We start from the raw sequence: 20352 nt of genomic DNA on the forward strand, positions 1-20352 counted from the left end.
CCTGCACAATACCATAAACCACTGTAGTTTGCAGAAGAATTCCACAGACCAATTAATCCCCCTCCTCAGAAAGACTACAGAATGGACTGAATTCTTTTATTGAATTCTATAGATTTAAAATAATTTCTAAACAGCTCTGTGGCATTTATGTACCATGCTATGAAATCTCAAAGGATTTCTCCAGAAGGGCTAAGAATAAAGAAGCCGACACCTACTTCTTCATGCAGCTGATCAATTCCTCCTGATAAACTCAGGAGACTTTCTTTTGCTGTAGCCAGTGAGTAAGCTGGGTCTTCTCTAGGAACTATAGACCCCTATAAGAAATAAGAAGAAACAGCACACTGGAATTTAAAGGCTTCATTGTGTGTCCAGAAAAATTCTGGGAAGAAAAGAATTATGCACACTATTTAAATAATTTATGTTTTAAATTACTGATTTGCAAAGCACATAAAATGACATAAAGTAATGACATACATACAGTTCACACAACCAAGTGTGTCATTTCTTTAAATAAGGAAACAAGGATCCAGCTATGTCATACTTTTAATCAAGTAATAAGAAAGCATAATTTCTACTTTCCTGATTCTCAGTTTTGCTACAGTCTGAGCTGCCCAAATAAGCTACTTTGAGAAGTTCCAAGGTCCACCAAATTAAATGCTTCCACCCAGTCCCAGCTGGTACTTTTTCAGCAGCTGGTCCTGTCAAAACAGCTGCATCTAGGGTATGTATGTGAGGATGACCCTGGAGAGCTCTGTGCTTCCATGTCAAAACCCAGTGCACAGCACTCAGGAGTTCAGGATTTTGGCCCTACAGACACAACAAGGTAACACAAGCAGCCCTGTGGATCCTCTCACCAGTATGAGAGACTAATACGCTGCATTTGGCTTCAAGGTCACCTCAGAACCCCTCTGTATGGCAATAAATAGGCCATTGTACCCAAGTGTATCATATCTGATACAATCAAGGCCTGCCACAGAATACCACTTTCCTAAAGATGCAAAAAAATTTAAGGCATCTCTTACAAAGAGACCAAGCTTGGAAAAGGTTATTTTTAGATTTCAGATGTTTCAGAGCCAACCATTGTAAATATTGTAAGTACCATTTTGCCCAACTTTTTAAACAAGTGATACACAGGATTATCCAACTGCCTTATGTCAAATGGAAATTTCCAAGTCTTTTCCTCAGCAAAAGGAAGAAATAAGTAAAAGACAAACAGAAGCTGAAGCTCTTGAGCCTTCTGAGATAAAGCACAGCATGGTTTCTTTAAAAGCCCAGTTCAAAAGCCCAGAATGGGAGAGCAAGTATGTCTAGGTAGGTCAGGAGGAGTAAAACAGGAGGCTTTAACTAGAAAAACAGAACTCCTGAAGTCCTCAGATGGACTGAAGATGCAGAAGCAATGAGAAGTAGTTGATCTGATTTGGTAACTTTCCCATTATTGAAAGACCTGCACCTAATACACAGAAAAGAGGAAATACCTGATTTCCTGAGTCACCAAAATGAGGCAAAGACAGACAGTGTAGGGGTACAGCCCTTCAGGGAAGGTCTGTAATACGCATAAATAAAGTTAGGGATTTTCTGGCTTCCAGCTACAGTTACTTTGGTAGAAGGCAAAAGGCAAAGTAATCTTTGATTAGCCAGAAAGAGGGTAATGCTTGCAGAGAAAAATTACAAGACTACCAACTTACACTCAAGATTAAGTTGTTAAAGAATATTGTGGCCTTACATAAACAGAAATGACATCATAGTCACCAGAGGGTTTATATCAGTTTTTGCATCCTACTTCCAAGAGAGTGACAGCTGACATCGATTTGATTTTAATATAAAAAAATGTATGTACTAAAGAAGAAACTTAAACTGTTTTTATTTTTACATAAGATTTGACTTTGTTTTATAATAAAGTGATAAATAAAACCTACATATTGAATAATGTTTATAGTCCCAGAAGAGGACACTCCTATACAAACACAAAACAATTGCAGAAAGCAAGTCCGTTCTATCCTTAAATTACGACAATAATTCAGTACGTTTATGCCTTATGACATAAAAGAGAAGCATAACTGAAGCTTTATAACTAAAAGGTTAGCAACTAAAACGAAAGGATAATAGTATCTCTGCTGAAGCATAAACATGTAATTTAATCAAGTTTGCCTCTAGATACTGTAATTATTAACATTTTGAAGTAGATTGATTGGAATTCAGTCTGCCTTGCATCCTAAATAGAAGACATTTTAATTCAAATTCTTAATTTGCCGAATTCAGCAGCACAAGAAGGGTCATGTTATTTTGGTTTTGTGATATGGTGGAATACAAAGAAGATTGCTTCATTTCTTAGAGCTTGCCTTGCTTGACTTATTGCTCAGCAGACTCTTTATCAATAAATGTTCTTATTTTAGTGGTCACGAAGTAGGGAGGATTCTGTTTATCTCTGGCCTTGTGCAGAGACCACATGAACTTAATCCTCAGCTAAATTAATGGCATTCTAGAACCACAGAACATGGTATTTTGTGCTTTGTTTAAGGGGGAGAGGAGCTGGAAGGAAGGTTTGCCACAAGGAGCCCGAAGGTGTCCAACACTGAAACATTCTACCTGGCTTTTGCATCCTGAGGTGGAGGACAGAGTAAGGCACTTGGACTGCCACACAACCAAAAGGAGAGCAAACTGCAGCATCTCAGACACCCTGGCTAATGGAGAAGCAACCTACTACTCTAGGGGAGGACTCTAGGACAACAGCCTCCAGATCTATGCCTTGGCAGCTCTTTAGCAAAGGGGCCAAAAGGGAAAAGACCTGGCTTGTTGTTTCTATTTCACTACTGAAAATTATTTCCCTTGCTTTCAGTAGGTCTGGGCCAGTCTTAGGGATGCACGTAATACAGGTGAAGCACATTCCATAATCATAATGCTGGCTGAAAATTATATTCATCCATTTATTTAAATGCCAGTACAGCAAATGAAAAGAAAGAAATACAGACAGCTAAATAAGTTAAGGTATATTTTTCTCTATCAAACATAATGGTCTTAGTCTGGTGTCATTTACCCATAAACATATTACTCAAGTCATGAATTTCAGGAGCGCTTCTGTTAAATTACTGGCACACATGAGTGACTGCAAGTTTTGCTTTAAAGATGTGAGTAAGTATTTCTACTCTTTGTGCATTTATTTTACCTTCAGATGTTTTGTTGCATTCTCCAACTCTGACAATATTCCATAGGGCACACGGGCAACACCGGTGAGATTAATTGAAAGTATGGCCTTGTTGAGATTATCCAAATTGTTTAACAAAACTCCTGTGCAGTTGTCATCACAAGCTAAACAAATAATTTTAAGAGAAGGAAGCAAAATTAGTATTAAAAAGAAACCACCAAATACTAAAATTTATTTTGTTTTACAAAGTATGTCTCTTCACCTTTTGAGTTAAGAGTGATTAAGTATAATAATCTTGAGTATACAGATTCATAGTATTGCCCTCCCCTTCCTGCCCCAAGAGTGGATCTATTCCAAATATACTTCCCTTAGGTTAGCACACACTCAAGCCTTATTGATTCTGCTGGCTATTGAGCTGCTTGCTGTATTATAAGCTTATTGAGCCTATTTAGCTATATTGCTATAAATCCAGGGTGATACCACTGACACTCACTCAAACAGGTTAGGAAGACAGGAAATTCAAGCCTACAGTGGTGTAATTCCATTTATTCCTTGGGGTTGTTGGATTTTTTTACTTATACAAAGCAAAACCAAAGACCTAAATCCCAAATTATTGTAAAAGTAGATTACTGTACTTGCTGTGTCTTTCTGCTATCCACCCTCTCATAAGGAATTACACAACTAATTATTGGTGGAATATGACTAATTATAGGTGAAGAATGCCTACATACCTGGGATAACTCCAAAAGTATTATAGCAACCTCACATACAAAGGGTCAATGATGTAGGAATTCAGCATTTACAAATAAATAAAGGTATGCTACAGACTGCAAAAAATTATTAACATGATCTTTCCTTAAACTTGTCTGTAACACTAAACAAACCATTGTAAGGATTAACTGCTTGTCTGATGTTAAAACTACATGAAACTGTAGTTTCCTCTGTGTTCACAGAATGATTGAGGTTGGAAGGGACCTCTGAGATTACCTAGTCCAACGCCCCTTGTTTTACAGAGATATTAAGTTGTTAGGATTTCTTTCCTTTCATAGAAAGAATAAGTCCTGACATCACAAAAGCATTCAAGGAATAATCATGCAGACATAAACTTTACTGAAATCAACCAAAGACATTGAGAAAGTAAACATTTTTAAAACGACCTACAGACACACTCATCTTCCACAAGAAGATGTCTCGGTTCACACTCCTCACAGAGCTGTCCTGTCACACCTTGCTTACAGAGGCACTGGCCAGTTGCATTATCACAATTAATATGAACAGAGCCGCTTGGATTGCATTGACACGGATGGCAGCTGCCACCAGAAAGCTGAGGGTCACCATAATAGCCAAGAGAGCACCTACACAGAGAGGAATGGGACACTGAACATCAGGGGTTATTCATCATGAAATTAGATGTTATATTTATGTTGGAGAATCACTAATACATTTTTAATTAATGGCTTAACAGTAACTAACTAATCACTCTAAGGCCTTGAGCACTCACTCATATATTTATTTATGAACACTGAATAATCTATTCCAAGTACAAATATAGATCATATTCATCAAACTGTCCTTGGGAGCTGGGGATAAACGTGGACATCATGTGTAACTCACCTTTCACAGTACTGGCCTTCATATCCTGGAAGACAAGCATCACAGTGGTAATCCTGAACACCTTTCAGGACACAAGTGGGACTAAAACTGGGGAGGAAGGATAAAGAAATGCCTGCTTGCACATAAACAGAAGATCATACAAAGACAGAGAACACCTTCAGCCACAGGTTAAATATTGTAAGCAACACCATCATCTGCTCAATCTGATGCAGTACTCTAGAGTTTGCACTTTAAATTATTCGTTTCATAAAAAGTTTGGTTTCCCAATATGACTCCATTACCATATGATATGCGAAACCACCTTATGGCCTTCCTTTTCAAAGATAAGGCAATGAAAAATGGATGCAGCATGATATGTTTATAGTATGTATCTAACTGAGACTTGCAAGAGAATATCAGAGTTGCTAGACTCTGGTTCAATTAACCAAAAGCAAGCAACAAATAGGCTTTTCAAGCTTCTGAAGAAAAAACAGCTAGCACTGTATTTTGATTTTCAAAATATAAAGTTAACTGTTCCCCTACCAAACAAACATGTATAAATGTCAAACAAAAGAGTACTTGTTCTTCCCCTAGGACTGATTGCATGAAAAGTTCCTGCATTGACTGGAGATGGCCTGAATCTTTGCAAATATAAAAGCAATGTTTTTTCAGATGAGGAAAGAGACCCACATTTGAAACTAAAGCATGTCCAAGAAACTCTACTTTGTTTTCCATAAAACATTCTATGTGGCTGACCTACTCTTAGAGAAAAAAATTGACTTATCTATCAGCTAATCTTTTTATCGTAAAACCTCAGAGTCATCACTAGCTATGAACAACTCAATTTAAGCTCCATTTACTTAAAATAGGTAGCTTTTAAATGTCTACAAATTAAGGACATCTACTGATAACTAACTCCTGTTGTCACAGCATGGGAGGAGTAGGAGGTGGGATATACAGTACAAGAAGTCCAGAACGTTAAAATATACATTGGATTTAATAAGTTCTGGTTACCTAACAGGGTTGGCTCTGGGACAGGCACAAAGAGAGCAGTCGTTCACAGATCCAGTAACTTCCCCATAGTAGCCCGGAGCACAAGCGCTGCAATAATCCCCAACTGTGTTATCTCTGCAGTTCTGATACACAAAAAAGAATTCAGACAGTTTAAAACAACAACAAACAACAAGAGGAACTTTATCTTCCCCCCAGTCAATAAATGTATACAGTTTCCAACAATCATCTCTCAATGTCACTACCCATTGGTCAGCATTCTCTGAGTGGAGGAACCTTCTATGCAAAAATAAGCAGAACACCAGCATATTTTCTCTTATTTGAATGCACCCTCCGGCAGGCTGACCTAATTTCTGTTCTAAATTTCCATTAAGGTTTATATATTCCTGCTTCTATTAATCCAATTCAGGCCAGGAAATCACAGAACAAAGCAAAAAATCCTCAAAAAAGAACCCCAAAAAACAACTGATAGAAAAATTAAACAGGATACCTCGATAAAAAAATGTAAATTTCAGTGTTTCAGCAAATGCATTTGAATAGTATAAACCAAGAACCATCCACAGTTAGGATTCACACATGCTACATTTAATTTGTCAACAGTACTGATCAAGAGCCAGTGTTATTAATATTAAAACACTAAATCGGTATTATAAACATAATTTAACTGTCTAGTTCCCTAAGTGAATAAAATTAACTTTCTCCCTTTGTTTTTTAAATTCATATTCTTGCTAGTGTGCATATTTTAGAGGTTAGTTGAAGAAAAGCAGTAATAATGCAGCCTCCTATTGTATGGGAGCAGAAGTCAGAGGTGAAACCCACCTCTTCGCCTACACTACTCGGTGAGAAATATCTGATTCGTAATCTCAACACGTAGGTGACTTGTCACCCCTGCAACAAAAAGCTGAGAGGAAGAATGACTAGTATTCATTAGTGTGAAAGACCGATGTGTTTTGGCCTTTACTCATGTGATACATACTTTAGGACAAACCTGAAAGTGAAAGCATAGCTTACAAAAGCCTGAAGGACTAAGGAAACTCATGTCAAAAACTGATTTCAAGGATGAATTCAGCACAAGTTGACTTTGAACTAACCAACTCACCATTGGAAAAACAAAGCGATCGAAAAAGCTTTAGGAAAGAGTATTGAGCCATACCAGAGAACAGACTTAACGTGCCTTACTTGGTTAGCTGAGAATTTGCTGTCCACAGAACTGTCAGCCCACAAGATAGAGGCAATGTGTCAGTTAGATGTGGCCCCTCTTTGCAACATTTGGGATAAAATCAGAGACGTAAGCAAATTAACTTAGCATATCCCTGTACTACTTTAGTCCCTGGGAGTTAAAAAAGCATCACTTAAAGCTGCCCAGAGGATTCTTTTCCTGAGATACAAAGAATTTGACTTAGATCTAGTCTGTGGTGTGGCATGGCTTACTGCTTCCTTTACTACTTTTTTGTGTGACTAATAGACCTTGGCCAGACCAAGGACAGAAGCCCAAAAAGTCTCACAGAAAAATAAACAAACTGAACTGATACAGGAATTATTTCTAACCCAAAACTAAAATAATTAATGATTTTGAAGATATTACGTGCCCCAAAAGCTTGATAATTTTACTGAATGGGCCCTAAGAGAAATACTACTACTCAGTTTTACCATTTTTCAGAGTTGGGGGGAAATTATACTTTATCCAAATAGTACGGCCATAGGCTTCTCCCGGAAACTCATTCCAGAGGTTACTGTCATTGTATGCTCAGGTGAACTCAACAGAAAAAATATATGAACTGTACGTACCAAGCACTTTCCAGTTTCAGGATCACAGGTTTCACTGTGGTTGTTGCACTGACAGGGCACGCAAGGTGCTATCAGATTGTGAGGCTCTTTTATACCAAGTTCTGTATGCTTTCCCCTGTAGTATCCTGGAGCACAGCTCTGTTTATAAGGAGAGTAAAATAAAAAAAAATATATAGCCATGTCTAACAACAGTTGTAAAAGCCGTTTAAGTAACTTTATTACCCCACTATTAGACACACATAAAGGATTCAAGGATTCTGTACCTGACAGGACAATCCAGCATAACCAGCAGGACATCTACATTGCTCTACAAGATGAGCTCTAGCTCTGCCTAGATGCATTTCTTCAACCTTCACTGCAATTTCCATTGAGATATTTGCAATTCTACAAGATAAAGGCAGAAGAGAATGTGAACATCTAGAAAAGTCCTAGCAGCAAAACTGAGATCTAAATACTTTTGTGCTCCGAGATCAGGGCTACCATACATAATCTCCCATGATCCCCTTTCCCTCATGCAAATATCTCAATAAAATCTGAAGATTCTTTACTTATTTATGGGGTTTCAGGACCTATAACAAAAAAAACAGAAGTACTTAAAAGAAATACAGGTTGATTCCCATTGGTCTGCAAACCCTGACAAACCCAGCACGCAAGAGTATGTATTTCTGCCTCAGAAACACTTGACAGAAATATATCTGCTTTGTCCCACAGATTTTTGGACATAACTAACAAAAAGATAGTTAAGGGCATGTGAATCAAAAATAATCCTAAGTCTGGAGGTGGAACCACACTTCTTCACAGCTGTGAAGATGTACAGATATTGGGTTTTCAGCAGAGCCGCCTGTTTGTCTTGTTGGTTTCCGAACTGACAGATGCAATGATCATATCTCATCTCCTCCCTCTCATTAGTAAACTAGTTTTTCTTCCAAATGACAGTAAAATGCTACCATTCTGAGGTGGGAACATTTTACTACCGTTGCCCAGAGTGCATAAAGCTACAGGAGGCCCCTAGAACTCAGGGGACCATGCGTTTCAAACAAAAATGTCAACACCAATAAAAATATGGTAGGAAAGAAATAATTTAGAAAATATCTAACTATATCATCCATCCTGCAGAACAATGCATCAGCCTGCAAAGCTCTGTGCTTCTTTATGGACTTTTCTATCAAAGCAAGCAGCAGAAACATTTAGCGTTTCACAGAAAGAATCACAGAAGGATTCTGCTGCCATTAAAGGTCATAAATGTTTGCTTTCCAGAGGAAGAACAAAAGCCATAAATAGGAAATTGGGAGATTTCTCTAATTTGAGTTAAATCTTTACCATATAGCACAGCTAGGACTATTGCTAGGTTAAATTACAGTAAATGCAATGAGAGATTTCTTTACCTGCTTTGCTGTAATCCTTGGCCATAAGCTGCCTTGATAAGGATGTATTCAACATTGCTTAGCACAGACATGAAGTCAGAACGCAAGACAGGCTTGTCAGACACAGAGTTAAAATACTTCCAAAAATCCTAGGGAAACACAAGATATTGTTAGGACCATGAGTGTTCATGCTCACTTCAAGGTAGTGCTCTGTTCTTTCCTACGTGTTCTTTCAGAAATGCAGTCACAAGTCACTATGTCTAAACTCTAGGTCCCAGAAAATCCAAATTTTTGTCCACGATAGAACAAGGCATGTGTTTATATCATTTCTCCTATCCTTCCCTGCACTCAACTTCCATGACCAGTTTCTACAGGAAAGCAGTCCAGGCCTGCATCACACAGCTTTTTCTAGCTAGTTCTGGAGAACCCAGAACAGCCAAAACATCAGGACTTCACAAGCAGCCCTTATTTCATGTGCAGTTAGAAACAGCTGCTGTAACTGTGTCCTGCCTCCTGCCAAGAAGAAAGACTAGACCTCACCGCAGCTGCAGTCAGCAGAGAGTCCCAGAGACCAAACAAGGTCACCATTATCTCCTCTGAAGTTGTCCAGTGGGTGCTGCTGCAACTTACTGCTCCTGCTAGGCTAAGATTCACATCCCATATAATACTCCTGGGCTGTGAGTGTAACAAAGGCTACAAAATTATGAGACTGACTGAGAGTGACAACACCTGGCTGCCTGTCATTTATGGTCAAAATCTGAGCCTCTGTTTGAGAAGCTTGCCACAGCAACACCTTTAGCACTTCCAAAATAAGAAATAATATCAAAATGTTATTTGCTGCTATAGCATGATATTCTCAGCCTTTTCCCCACTAAAATAGATGCATTTTAATCCAAGTGTTCTATTTACTCAACCTATTTGAAATCAGATATGCATTTTTCAGAGTATTTTATTAAACATATAGAGCCTTTCTCTAAAAGCTCATAGAAGAAAGGCATTATTTCCACACTAATGTTTTGGCTTACCTCTTTCATTTTTACTTCCTTGTCAGTTCTTACACTGTTTTCTGGAGAAGGGATGTCTGCATAAATGACCAACTTGCTGGTGTGACCTCCTTTCATTAGAATCTGTGGCTCAAAATTTGAGGTTCCAAAGCCATCCAAAGCATAAAAAGCAACAGTGTATCTCAGCTTCCCACCATAGGCCATGAGCTATTTGGATAAAAAATTACTACTTTTATTTGTTCCAAGGTTAGAGCTACTAGCTGAAAATATTTTAATGTCATTAGAAGACTTGAAAACTGCCTGTTCTTTGAAGAATTGGCAGTAAAACATGAAAATTGACTTAAACTCAGCAGGTTTTGCACGAAGGTTAAACGCATTTTTCTAAAAAGTGGCCTCAGTGTCTTCTTTTAGGCTTTTTCAAGGCGTGCACTCAATTTTCATTTAATTGTTAAGCAATAGAGATTCCATGATCTATACACTGAATCTAGCATCAAGGTTGAAAACTCTTTCAGGTTTCTAAAGTAAAATTGAATACACCACTCTTTCCCCTCAGTACAATCTCTGAAGAGTAACATAGTAATTAAATATGGGTGTTACCAATTTACAGGGTCAAGCAAAACCTCATTAGGAAAGGGTAATATAAACACGTTGTTTGTGCTTGCTATAAATGAGTTCAGTCACTGAATATTTATATCATGACCTACAAGGATAGAACTAATGCAGAAAAATGTTGTCAGGATAAAGTGACTATTATACAATAAAGGAATGACTAAATAGACAATAAAGAAATTATCTACAAAGCATTGTAATTGTTTAATGATCTTACCTGGTCTCCCTGAAACTGCTCTGGTAACCTCCAGTAAAATGTTTCTGTATTTAGGTATTTTCTGACTATGGCAGCATCCAGTAAAACATCAGGAAATTGTGAAAATACTCCTTCCACTGTTCCAGTCAGGTTACTTTGAGCTACTACACGCAGAATGGACTGATCTGGAGTTAAGGTTATCTGCAACACAAAAAGAAAAAGACTTGTTCAACAAAAATATTCTCAGTGTCACACACTGTTAACAGTTTTAGCTGCTTCGAGACTCAATAGTCCATCTTTGAGTAATAAATGTCCAAACCAAAAAAATTGGAAATATGTTTGATAATTACTATTTTTAAAAAAAACCAAGAGTGAAACACAAGGTTTCAGAAATAAAACCTTTGATACAGGTTTATATATATAAATAAAAAAACCTATGACCACTTACCATCGGCCGCCTTCATCGTATGCCACTGCCTCTGTAAGTTAACCAATTACATTCACCCTGATTCATGAAATGTATGCAACCTTCGGCACACTAGCGCCTGACATGAGGGTAACACCAAGCTGTGTCTGTATATTTATGCCACTTTACTTACCGGAATTCTCACATGATCTTCTAGTTCTGAACAAAATGTGGACATCCCAAAACAAAAGCATGGAGTACAACCTAGCGCATTGTTAGAAGACAAAGCAAAAGTTCCAGGTTTACACTCACTGCATTGTAGACCAAATACATTTTCCTGGAGAAAATGAAAAAAGAAACATAAAAGCACAGTCATATTAATTCACTAACAATGAAACATGGTTGTCTTTGGAAGAAAAACTAGTTGCTATGTAAACAACGTAACAGAAAGTCAATTACTGTATCTGTTTTGTTTTACTACATGCTACATTATTTTTCCCATTATTTTCCAATGCTGTTAAAAAAAAAAAACACAACAACAACAACAAAAAAACAACCAAAGAACATTCAAGCTAAAATCATGTATTTGAATTTCTAGCAAAAATCAGCAGCTATATATTTCTATTCACGACAGAAGAATCTTCCCTCCATCCTCCCCCACCCCATCTGGAAGATGGGTTCTCAAAGCTGAAGAAACTGCTCAGTATGAATAGGAATCAAGGGACTTATTCCCAAGTGTTTGTTTTTGCACTTGATTCCCAACTGGTAAGTCCAACTTGAAGAAACAGCCAAAACTACAATCAGTGCCCACTGGAACCTTTGGTCAGAAGACTGAGAGAGACTTACGAAGGCATACATTTGTTGCCTTGAAATAAGTTCTTTTCTATCACTCAGTCTTTCAAGAACAGGCTTCCACCTTTTCATAAAAGTCTATATGACTAAATCTCTGCATTTAATGCTTCCTTTTTTAATACAAGAATGTCAATTCAGCTCTCACTATTAGCAATATGAATTATTTTTAAACGCTGCCTTTGCTTACAGCATAGGAAACAAATTTTAACTTGCAACACAAAACATTTATAAAAAGTTGAGGTCCTCTATTTTGTATTTATTGGCTTCTTCCTATCATTATCATATGGATTTTCAAAAAAGCAGACTATATCACCTAAATCAATGCATTGTTCCCAAATTTAATAAACCCACGTGTACTCTCTGTATTTCATTTGTTCCATTTCTATCATGAGGATAAGAACAGAAGCTTTTTCACTGGAGTTTTCCAGCATTTAATAAGTTTTTTTAAATGCTTTCACATCTAGGATGGACACATCTGTAGAAGTGCTGCCTGTCTACCTCTACACAGAGAATGAAATAAATTATTGCCAAAACAGCATGTAGGGAGTTTATGCTTTTAAGTTAAGAAAAAACCAACTTTTTTATCAGGGATTGCCTGCTCAGAAACTTCAGGATGATACCAATTAATGTGACCTGCACTCAGAAGTGCAACTCTTGCAGCAAAGTATTGCTAGACTCTATGAAGAAATAATTTTCTGTGGCTTGAGGTAGAAACATTTTCTCTGTATTTTTCATTGCATACTTTTATCTATTACTGCTGGTTCTTTTCCAAAGTTCTAAGTGTACTGAGAAAAAAACCAAAACTTTTAAATAGTAACTAAGAAATAATGCACACGAGTTATAAACTTTTATTATTGGAACAATTTGAAAGGCAAAATGTAACTGTAAAAAAAAGGAAGTGGAATAAATAAAACATGTAAAAATTGTACCATTAAAAATGGTTCACACGGCACTATTCTTGCTGTCAGAAGGCATTTACATCTTACAGAGAAATACCGTGACACTGAAGTCACTACCACCATTCTCATATATTTAACAAGATTTTTAAAAAATTTGTTCCAAAACTCAAGGCCAGTACTTTTTCAAAGAAGGCAGACAGAAATCTAGGAACAAAAAGAAAAGCAAGACAAATGGATCCTCATTCATTCCTACCTTACAATATTAATCCACAAAAAAGGACTCTGAATGTACTACAAGAATGATGTGGCTACAGAAATTCACTTAACACAGAACAAACACATAGATGCTACATTGAGCAAATGCAATCTATTTGAATTTAGGACTGCAGTGAGACCATAGTCATGAAATATGCCAAATCCTGTACAAGACTAGTAAGACACCAGTCATTTTCCTATCAGATATACAGTGGCTGTTCTGTAAACTTAGCAAGGATTCGGCATTAAGTCAGCTAGAAATTACTTTTTGTGATAAGCATACAATGGGTCTTGATCCTGGCTTCTTAACGTGCATCCACATCAAATTCCATTAATTTTGTCTAAAAGAGAACTACAGTACCATGCCACAATAATTTTATGACCACAAACTGGCAATAAAATTACCTGGCTATGTAAAACAAAACAAAGAGACAAAATGTCCAGTATTATCATAGGAATTTCTGAGAACAGAAATAACAATGCCACATTGCTATCTCTTCAGCCTACAGCTGTGTAGCATCTGTCCAAAGTGGGGAGCATCACCTCGCAGTTTTTAACCCTGCTGATTAATAATAAGACCTGTTTAGTGCTGGCACAGAAAATCCTTTAGGGATGGATTTAGGTGTACTCAGAAATGTCTCAAAGAAGTGATGCAGATTGTCTTTTCAAGTCTATTCAGCCCTACACCTTCCATGATGTGATAAATGCCCAGAAAGCCCCAGAAAGGCTGTCTCAAAAGAGTATGAATACTTCAGTACCTTGCAGGTGCAGATGCCAGTTTCTTCTTCACAACCACAAAGTCCTTCAGTGTCATCACACATCTCCACTTTGGTTCCACTCAAATCACAGTCACAGGCAACACAGTCTGGGTAGTCCCTGTAGCCAAATGCACACCTGGAACAGTCTTGTCCTCCAAATTCAACTTTGCACTGGCATTGACCTGTCAATACATCACACTGGGGATTGGTTGAACCAGTGTCGCTACAGTTGCACGCCTTAGATGAAAAGAAGAAATGTTCATAAATAGCAGATTTTTAAAAGCTATTATGTTACAACAGAAACAGCACAATAAACTTAGAGCAGCCTTTTATACTCAGTATTTGTCAACAATTACTATAAAATAATATAAGGGAAGGCCTTCCACATAGAAATGGGGTGGTTTGGTTTGTGTTTGAATAAAGAACTGCATTTCCAGTAAATCGTCGATTGCAAAAGGTAAGAAGCTTTGTTGATCCCAAATCTGGATTGGGAATCAAAGGACTTGAAGGAACTTGTTTCAGAACACACACACAAACAAAATAAAAAACAACTCCAGAAGACTTTATTTAAAATAATATGTATTGAGTGCATAAAGTAAATTAACATGTTATATAAAAGTTGGATGGAAGAAATCTGTAAGTAAAATAATTTTATAAATGTGATAGAAATAAAAATTTTAATACTGACATTCTTTTAAGATTTTAAGAAGCATTAACAGGGTCTACATCTTGCTCAAGCTTAATTTACTATTTGACGAGGAACCAAGAATCTCATTGCATCCACAGGCAGGAAACTAAGCACACACTGCAGCTCAGTACCAAAGGAATACTGTTCCCTGGCAGAGGACAACCTTCATCATGCAATCAGTAATAGGAACCTGTTATTACAAATATGTAAAGTGGATGCACTTAATGTATCACTCTTTTTTGAAGCAGACTGGATCTAATTTTTAGTCTTCATTTCATATCTGTGGTTACTTAACAAGTCCATTCTGCTCTGTGGTTATTTCTAACAGTGCAGGCATAAAGTACATTCCATCTATCATCACCTGGCTGTGAGCATTTTCCGAGTGTCCTCATCATGTCTCTCTGAGGTGAAAAGCCTTACCTTGTAAAGCACTCTGCACAAAGACCCACAAAATCTATTAGCATCACTACATATCCTTTAGCATTCTTCACAGTGAGCACTAGGAACTACACACTGCCCAGTTTAATACACTTTATGACCAAACAAGTTAACTTTAGCTCCCAGATATTATTAAAGGTTTACAGCTCTGAATGCCATACCCCATTTTAAGAACCACAGAGTGGTCAGGGTTTGAAGGGACCTCTTGGAGATCATCTAGTCAAACCCCCTGCTAAAGCAGGTTCATCTAGAACAGGTATCATAACAACAGGAATAATCACATGTACTTCAATCTCTGTTTATATGTGATAAAGATAAATAAGGACTCTAAGGTACAATTAACTGTGCTGCAGCACACTTGAAAAGAGTTGAAAGCAAAACATGACTATAGCTTTGCTCCATCATTGCACCCAGAAACGGATGCTGAATACCACAAAAACAGCAAGAAATGGAGCCAGATGAAGTATCCCACTAATGCAGTCTGCATTGCAAGAACAGATGGCTGGGTTTCTGATGGCACCTCCCCCACTTCATCCATGTAGAGAGCATGCAAGAGCTTTCCCAGGGTTTGCCAGTAGACATTGCACTGAATCTCAGCCTGCCACAGATGGTTATTCAGCACAGGGGAGCCTCTGTTGGGGCTGTTACCTGCAGGTCATGGTATTGTTTGCTGCATCAAAAATACCTTACAGTAATTCACGTTAATCACTTTGATGCTGTAACAAAAAGGAATGATAAACAACTAGCAAAAGTGAGCAGTTACATATTTAATTAAACTTGCTCATTGGTAAGTGCGGTGGTATCAATCACCCTTCGAAAGCAACGCTTCAAGGGAAATACACAAGGGACCAGCATATTGTATTCGCAGAACATTAGGTAAGAATGACAGTAGCTGGTAGCTGACAAAGCAGTGGCTTAAAGACCGGCTGCTGAGTGAGTTGCTATGAATTACTAAGATGGTAAATTCTGTAGAGATATTATAGGACTAGTTTATCATGCTTACTCTAAAAAATTAAAGAGAAAAAAGAAAACAATTTGGCTGATACTTGTACTTGTCAAGTAATTACTGCATGTAATGACAGACCTTGTCAAGTTGATTATATTTGTGGTTTCTCCATTAAAATTTCCTATTACATTCATGCAATTCTGAGGCTTTTTAAAATCTCAACCTTTATAAAATAACGATTGGTCCAATGCCATATATGTCAAAAATTTACTGCATGAACCTAATTGCCTAAATTGTTGCTACTCTTTGGCTTTACACCGAGTTGGCATTTTACTGCTTAACCATAAATATAAAGCTGAGAAAATGGGAGTTGGCATTTTTTCCACTCATGAAACATAAACTACCTTATACCATTTTAATTTTAAATATTCAGAAAAAGTGTGCAATGATTTCCAAGATAAGCTGCACTTCATTGTTCTTAAAACCATATAATCACTCCTTGATTAGCACAGAAACTGTTCCTTGTTGCCAATTATTGCTATAAATCTCTTTAGTATCACTACTGAAGCAATTAAAAGTTAGAATATACACATCAAAATTTTAATATGATCTATGCACCTATACAGAATCGCCACTCTGATCAGTACTTTCAAAGACATCTTTCTTAAAAAGTTCCTCAATAAACACTTTACACACTGATTATTTTTTTTTTAATTAATGTAAACATGTTTTAACACTTTGAGACAGAGAATAAATATTGAGGTTCTCAAAACAAGGGTCCAATTCTGTCATTCGTATAAGGAAAATTAGCAGCCATGGCTTTTCGGCCAGCCTACCATACCTTGCAGCCAAGTTCAGGAGACAGTCCCCAGTGATTTTCTTCACAGAGTTCACATTTTGGTCCCCAAGTGTGAGGGGGACAAATGCATTGGCCAGAATCAGCATTACAGTTGTTCTGAGTATGAGCACAGTCACAGGCTGCAAGAGAAATAGGACCAAATGATTAATCTTATCCTTGCTTTAGCTACAGAGAAGAAATTCCAAGACTGCTGATAGCCTTACTTTTCTTAATTATACAGTACAATTTATCCATTCTACTAGGAACCCCTTGCCGTACCTAATCGCTGAGAAACAAATTATGACCACAGTGGCATTTCATCTTTGTATTGAAAGCACATTATTGTTTCTTGACATAGCCTGCTTGGTGATTTAGAAAGCAGTGCTGCATTTCCACAAGGGAACCAATAAAGCCAAACAAAATTATTGTGGATAAGAGTAAATTTTTTAGGAAAAAAAAATCTCTTATAGAAGATACAAAAATCATCAGGAGATACAATAATGTTCTCAAGTAGATGAAAGTATTCATTTCAGAAATTCAGCAATTTCAGAATTTCTTAGTGAATAATAGGAATGGATAACTATTTTTATAATAACAAACTGCTGTAGGAAGCACTTGTCTATTTAAGAAATGCAATACTATTCTTGCTAAAAAGTAGAAGTTCAGAAAAGCGGGTTTATTATTTTGTAAATAACATTTACAAAATTTTAAAGACTGAGATTGTTAAAGGTACCTAAGGGATCTTTGATTCCTAGAAAAGACACAATACATATGTTACAAAACATAATCCTATTACATAATCTCACTGCAGATTTCACATTACTGTAATATTTGAGGCATATTAAAAAAGTTTGTCAGTTTGGATAAGAGGTAGGCATTCCTTTGGCTATACTGTGTTGAAAAAAGCATCTCATTAACATGATAAATTGGGTTTTGTGATGGCATATTCTCTATTTGAGTTAATATTTTCCTCTGCATCATGACTAAAAATTGTACACACCCAGATGATGATGGGAAAACAGAGTCAATGACATCTTTTCAAAGTATAAAATATATTTTTAAGAATTAAATGAAAAAACAAGTTCAGAATCAGTAGCTCAGCTCTCATGATTGTGGAAAAGAAAGTTTCTATTCTCTCTGAAGGACTAAAAAGTTTTGTACAAAAAGAGACAAAGGAGCTATTTAGGATGTAATATTTCTCTCATGCAACCTTTATGAGTCTTTATTTCATCGTCACCACCTTTTACAAGGAACCACACAATAAGCAAAGAAACGTTTTGTTCCATAGCTTAATCAAAGTATTAGGAGACCATTCTACAGATTTTTCTGTATAGTCATCAAAACAAATGACCTTTACCAGAGTTTAACATAAAACATATTGCTGAAAGAAATTCCAGACAAACCCTGCAAGGATCATGGATTAGAGCTCACCTGTGCAGCCACCATCCTGGAATGCATGAAAGCCATGAGCACAGCGATCACACTTTTCTCCAGCCACTCCTGGTACACAATGACACTGCCCCCAGTGATTGCACTCCTTGGAGACGGAGCCAAATTGACTGCAGTTACAGGGAATGCAGCCAAGCCCAGCAAACAGGCCATAATAGCCATTCTGTTGAACAGGAAGTAAATACATTTGAGCTATATTTCATAACTTTTTAAAAACAACATGATCTAAATTTTTATTTTCCCTGCTCTCTGACCTGCATGATTATTGGTCAGCACTGTGTGACTGCTGTGTGAGGACTCCCTGGCCTTATCTTTTCAGTGTTCCCAGCTAAATTCAAGCATGTACTTCAGTGAAAAAGCAAACACTGAAATGTTCTCATGGCCTTCTCATCTCAACATTTAGACTTTATGCTTTAAAGTCTGAGGTTATCTTAATTTAAAGATTTCCATGAGATGAGGGTGGGCTGTGCTGATCAGGCACAGATTTCTGTGAAAATGAATGAAAGACCAGAACAGTGGATTCAAAAGCATTCAGTTAGGCTGGCACAAGGGCAGTAAGATTTTTCCTGACACAGCTGGTCAGTGAACCCACCAGGGGAGATGCCCCACTGGACCTGCTGTTTACAAACAGGACTAGTGGGTGATGTGGCGGTCAGAGGACATCTTGGGCATAGTGATCATGAGATAAGAGTTTTCAGTTCTCAGAGAAGTAAGGAGGGTGGTCAGCAGAATCGCTACGTTGGACTTGCAGAGGCCAGCTTTGCACTATTTAAGAGCCTGACTGACAGAGACACTTGGGAGATAGTTCTGAAGGGCCAAGGGGTCCATGAAGGCTGGACATTATTCAAGAAGGTAGTCTTCAGGGCACAGGAGCAAGCCATCCCCATATGCCAAAAGACGAGCCGGCAGGGGAGGAGAACGGCCTGGCTGAACAGAGCCTTGGCTGGAACTCAGGGAAAAAAGGAGAGTTTACCACCTTTGGAAGAAGGTGTAGGTAACTCTGGAGGACTGTAAGGATGTCACGAGGTTAGACAGGGCGAAGATTAGAGATGAAAGCCCAGCAGGAACTCAGGTTGGCCACTGCCATAAAAGATAACAAAACATGGTTTTACAAATACATTAGAAACAAAAGGAGGGCCAAGGATAATCTTCATCCTTTATTGGACGCAGCAGGGAACATTGCCACAAAGGGTGAGGAAAGGGCTGAGGTACTTAATTTCTTCTTTGCCTCAGTCTTTAACACTAAGACCAACTCCTCTCTGGCTGCTCAGCCCCTTGAGATGGAAGATGGGGACGAGGAGCAGAATGCAGTCCCCACAGCCCACGAGGAAACAGTTACTGACCTGCTGCTCCACTTAGACACACACAAGTCTATGGGGCCACATGGGATCCACCCCAGGGTACTGAGGGAACTGGCAGAAGAGCTCACCAAGCCACTCTCCATCATTTATCAACAGTCCTGGCTAACCGGGGAGGTCCCAGAAAACTGAAGGATAGCCAAGAGTGATGTTCATCTACAAGAAGGGCACGAAGGAGGATCCAGGAAAGCACAGGCCTGTCAGCCTGTCCTCGGTGCCAGGGAAGGTTATGGAGCAGGGCATCCTCTGTGCCATCATGCAGCACATGCAGGACATCCTGGGGATCAGGCCCAGCCAGCATGGGGTTATGAGAGGCAGGTCCTGCTTGGCTAACCTGATCTTGTTCTCCGACAAGATGACCCACCTAGTGGATGAGGGAAAGGCTGTGGATGTGTCTACCTGGACCTTAGTAAAGCCTCTGACACCATCTCCCACAGCATCCTCCTGGGAAAACTGCTTGCTCATGCCTTGAACGGGTGTACTTTTTTCTGGGTAAATGCTAGATGGACAGCTGAGCCCAAAGAGTGGTGGTGAATGAAGTTTCATCTAGCCGTTAGCTGGTCACAAGTGGTGTTCCCCAGGGCTCAATATTGGGAACAGTTCTGTTTAATATCTTTATCAATGATCTGGATGAGGGGTCAAGAGCAATCTCAGTAAGTTTGCAGGTGACACCAAGATTAGGGGGAGTGTTGATCTGCCGGAGGGCAGGCAGGCTCTGCAGAGGGACCTGGTCAGGCTGGACCGATGGGCCGAGGCCA

General features: G+C 38.2%; 1 protein-coding gene across 1 annotated transcript in view; it reads right to left on the minus strand.

Annotated features, from left to right (window-relative positions):
• LAMA1 (laminin subunit alpha 1) overlaps positions 1 to 20352 on the minus strand; it is a 107798-nt gene that overhangs the window by 32571 nt on the left and 54875 nt on the right. Inside the window, exons 21-34 of the mRNA XM_037381833.1 lie at positions 18219 to 18399; positions 16791 to 16927; positions 13878 to 14114; positions 11307 to 11450; positions 10729 to 10908; positions 9924 to 10109; positions 8920 to 9047; positions 7798 to 7918; positions 7535 to 7672; positions 5750 to 5871; positions 4757 to 4843; positions 4304 to 4497; positions 3164 to 3306; positions 216 to 314 (exon numbers count right to left, since the gene is read on the minus strand). Coding sequence (XP_037237730.1) covers positions 216 to 314; positions 3164 to 3306; positions 4304 to 4497; positions 4757 to 4843; positions 5750 to 5871; positions 7535 to 7672; positions 7798 to 7918; positions 8920 to 9047; positions 9924 to 10109; positions 10729 to 10908; positions 11307 to 11450; positions 13878 to 14114; positions 16791 to 16927; positions 18219 to 18399 — 2097 coding nt within the window. The remainder of the gene's footprint in view (positions 1 to 215; positions 315 to 3163; positions 3307 to 4303; positions 4498 to 4756; positions 4844 to 5749; positions 5872 to 7534; positions 7673 to 7797; positions 7919 to 8919; positions 9048 to 9923; positions 10110 to 10728; positions 10909 to 11306; positions 11451 to 13877; positions 14115 to 16790; positions 16928 to 18218; positions 18400 to 20352) is intronic.

This window comes from Falco rusticolus, chromosome 3 (assembly GCF_015220075.1).
Source record: "Falco rusticolus isolate bFalRus1 chromosome 3, bFalRus1.pri, whole genome shotgun sequence".
NCBI classification, from domain to species: domain Eukaryota; kingdom Metazoa; phylum Chordata; class Aves; order Falconiformes; family Falconidae; genus Falco; species Falco rusticolus.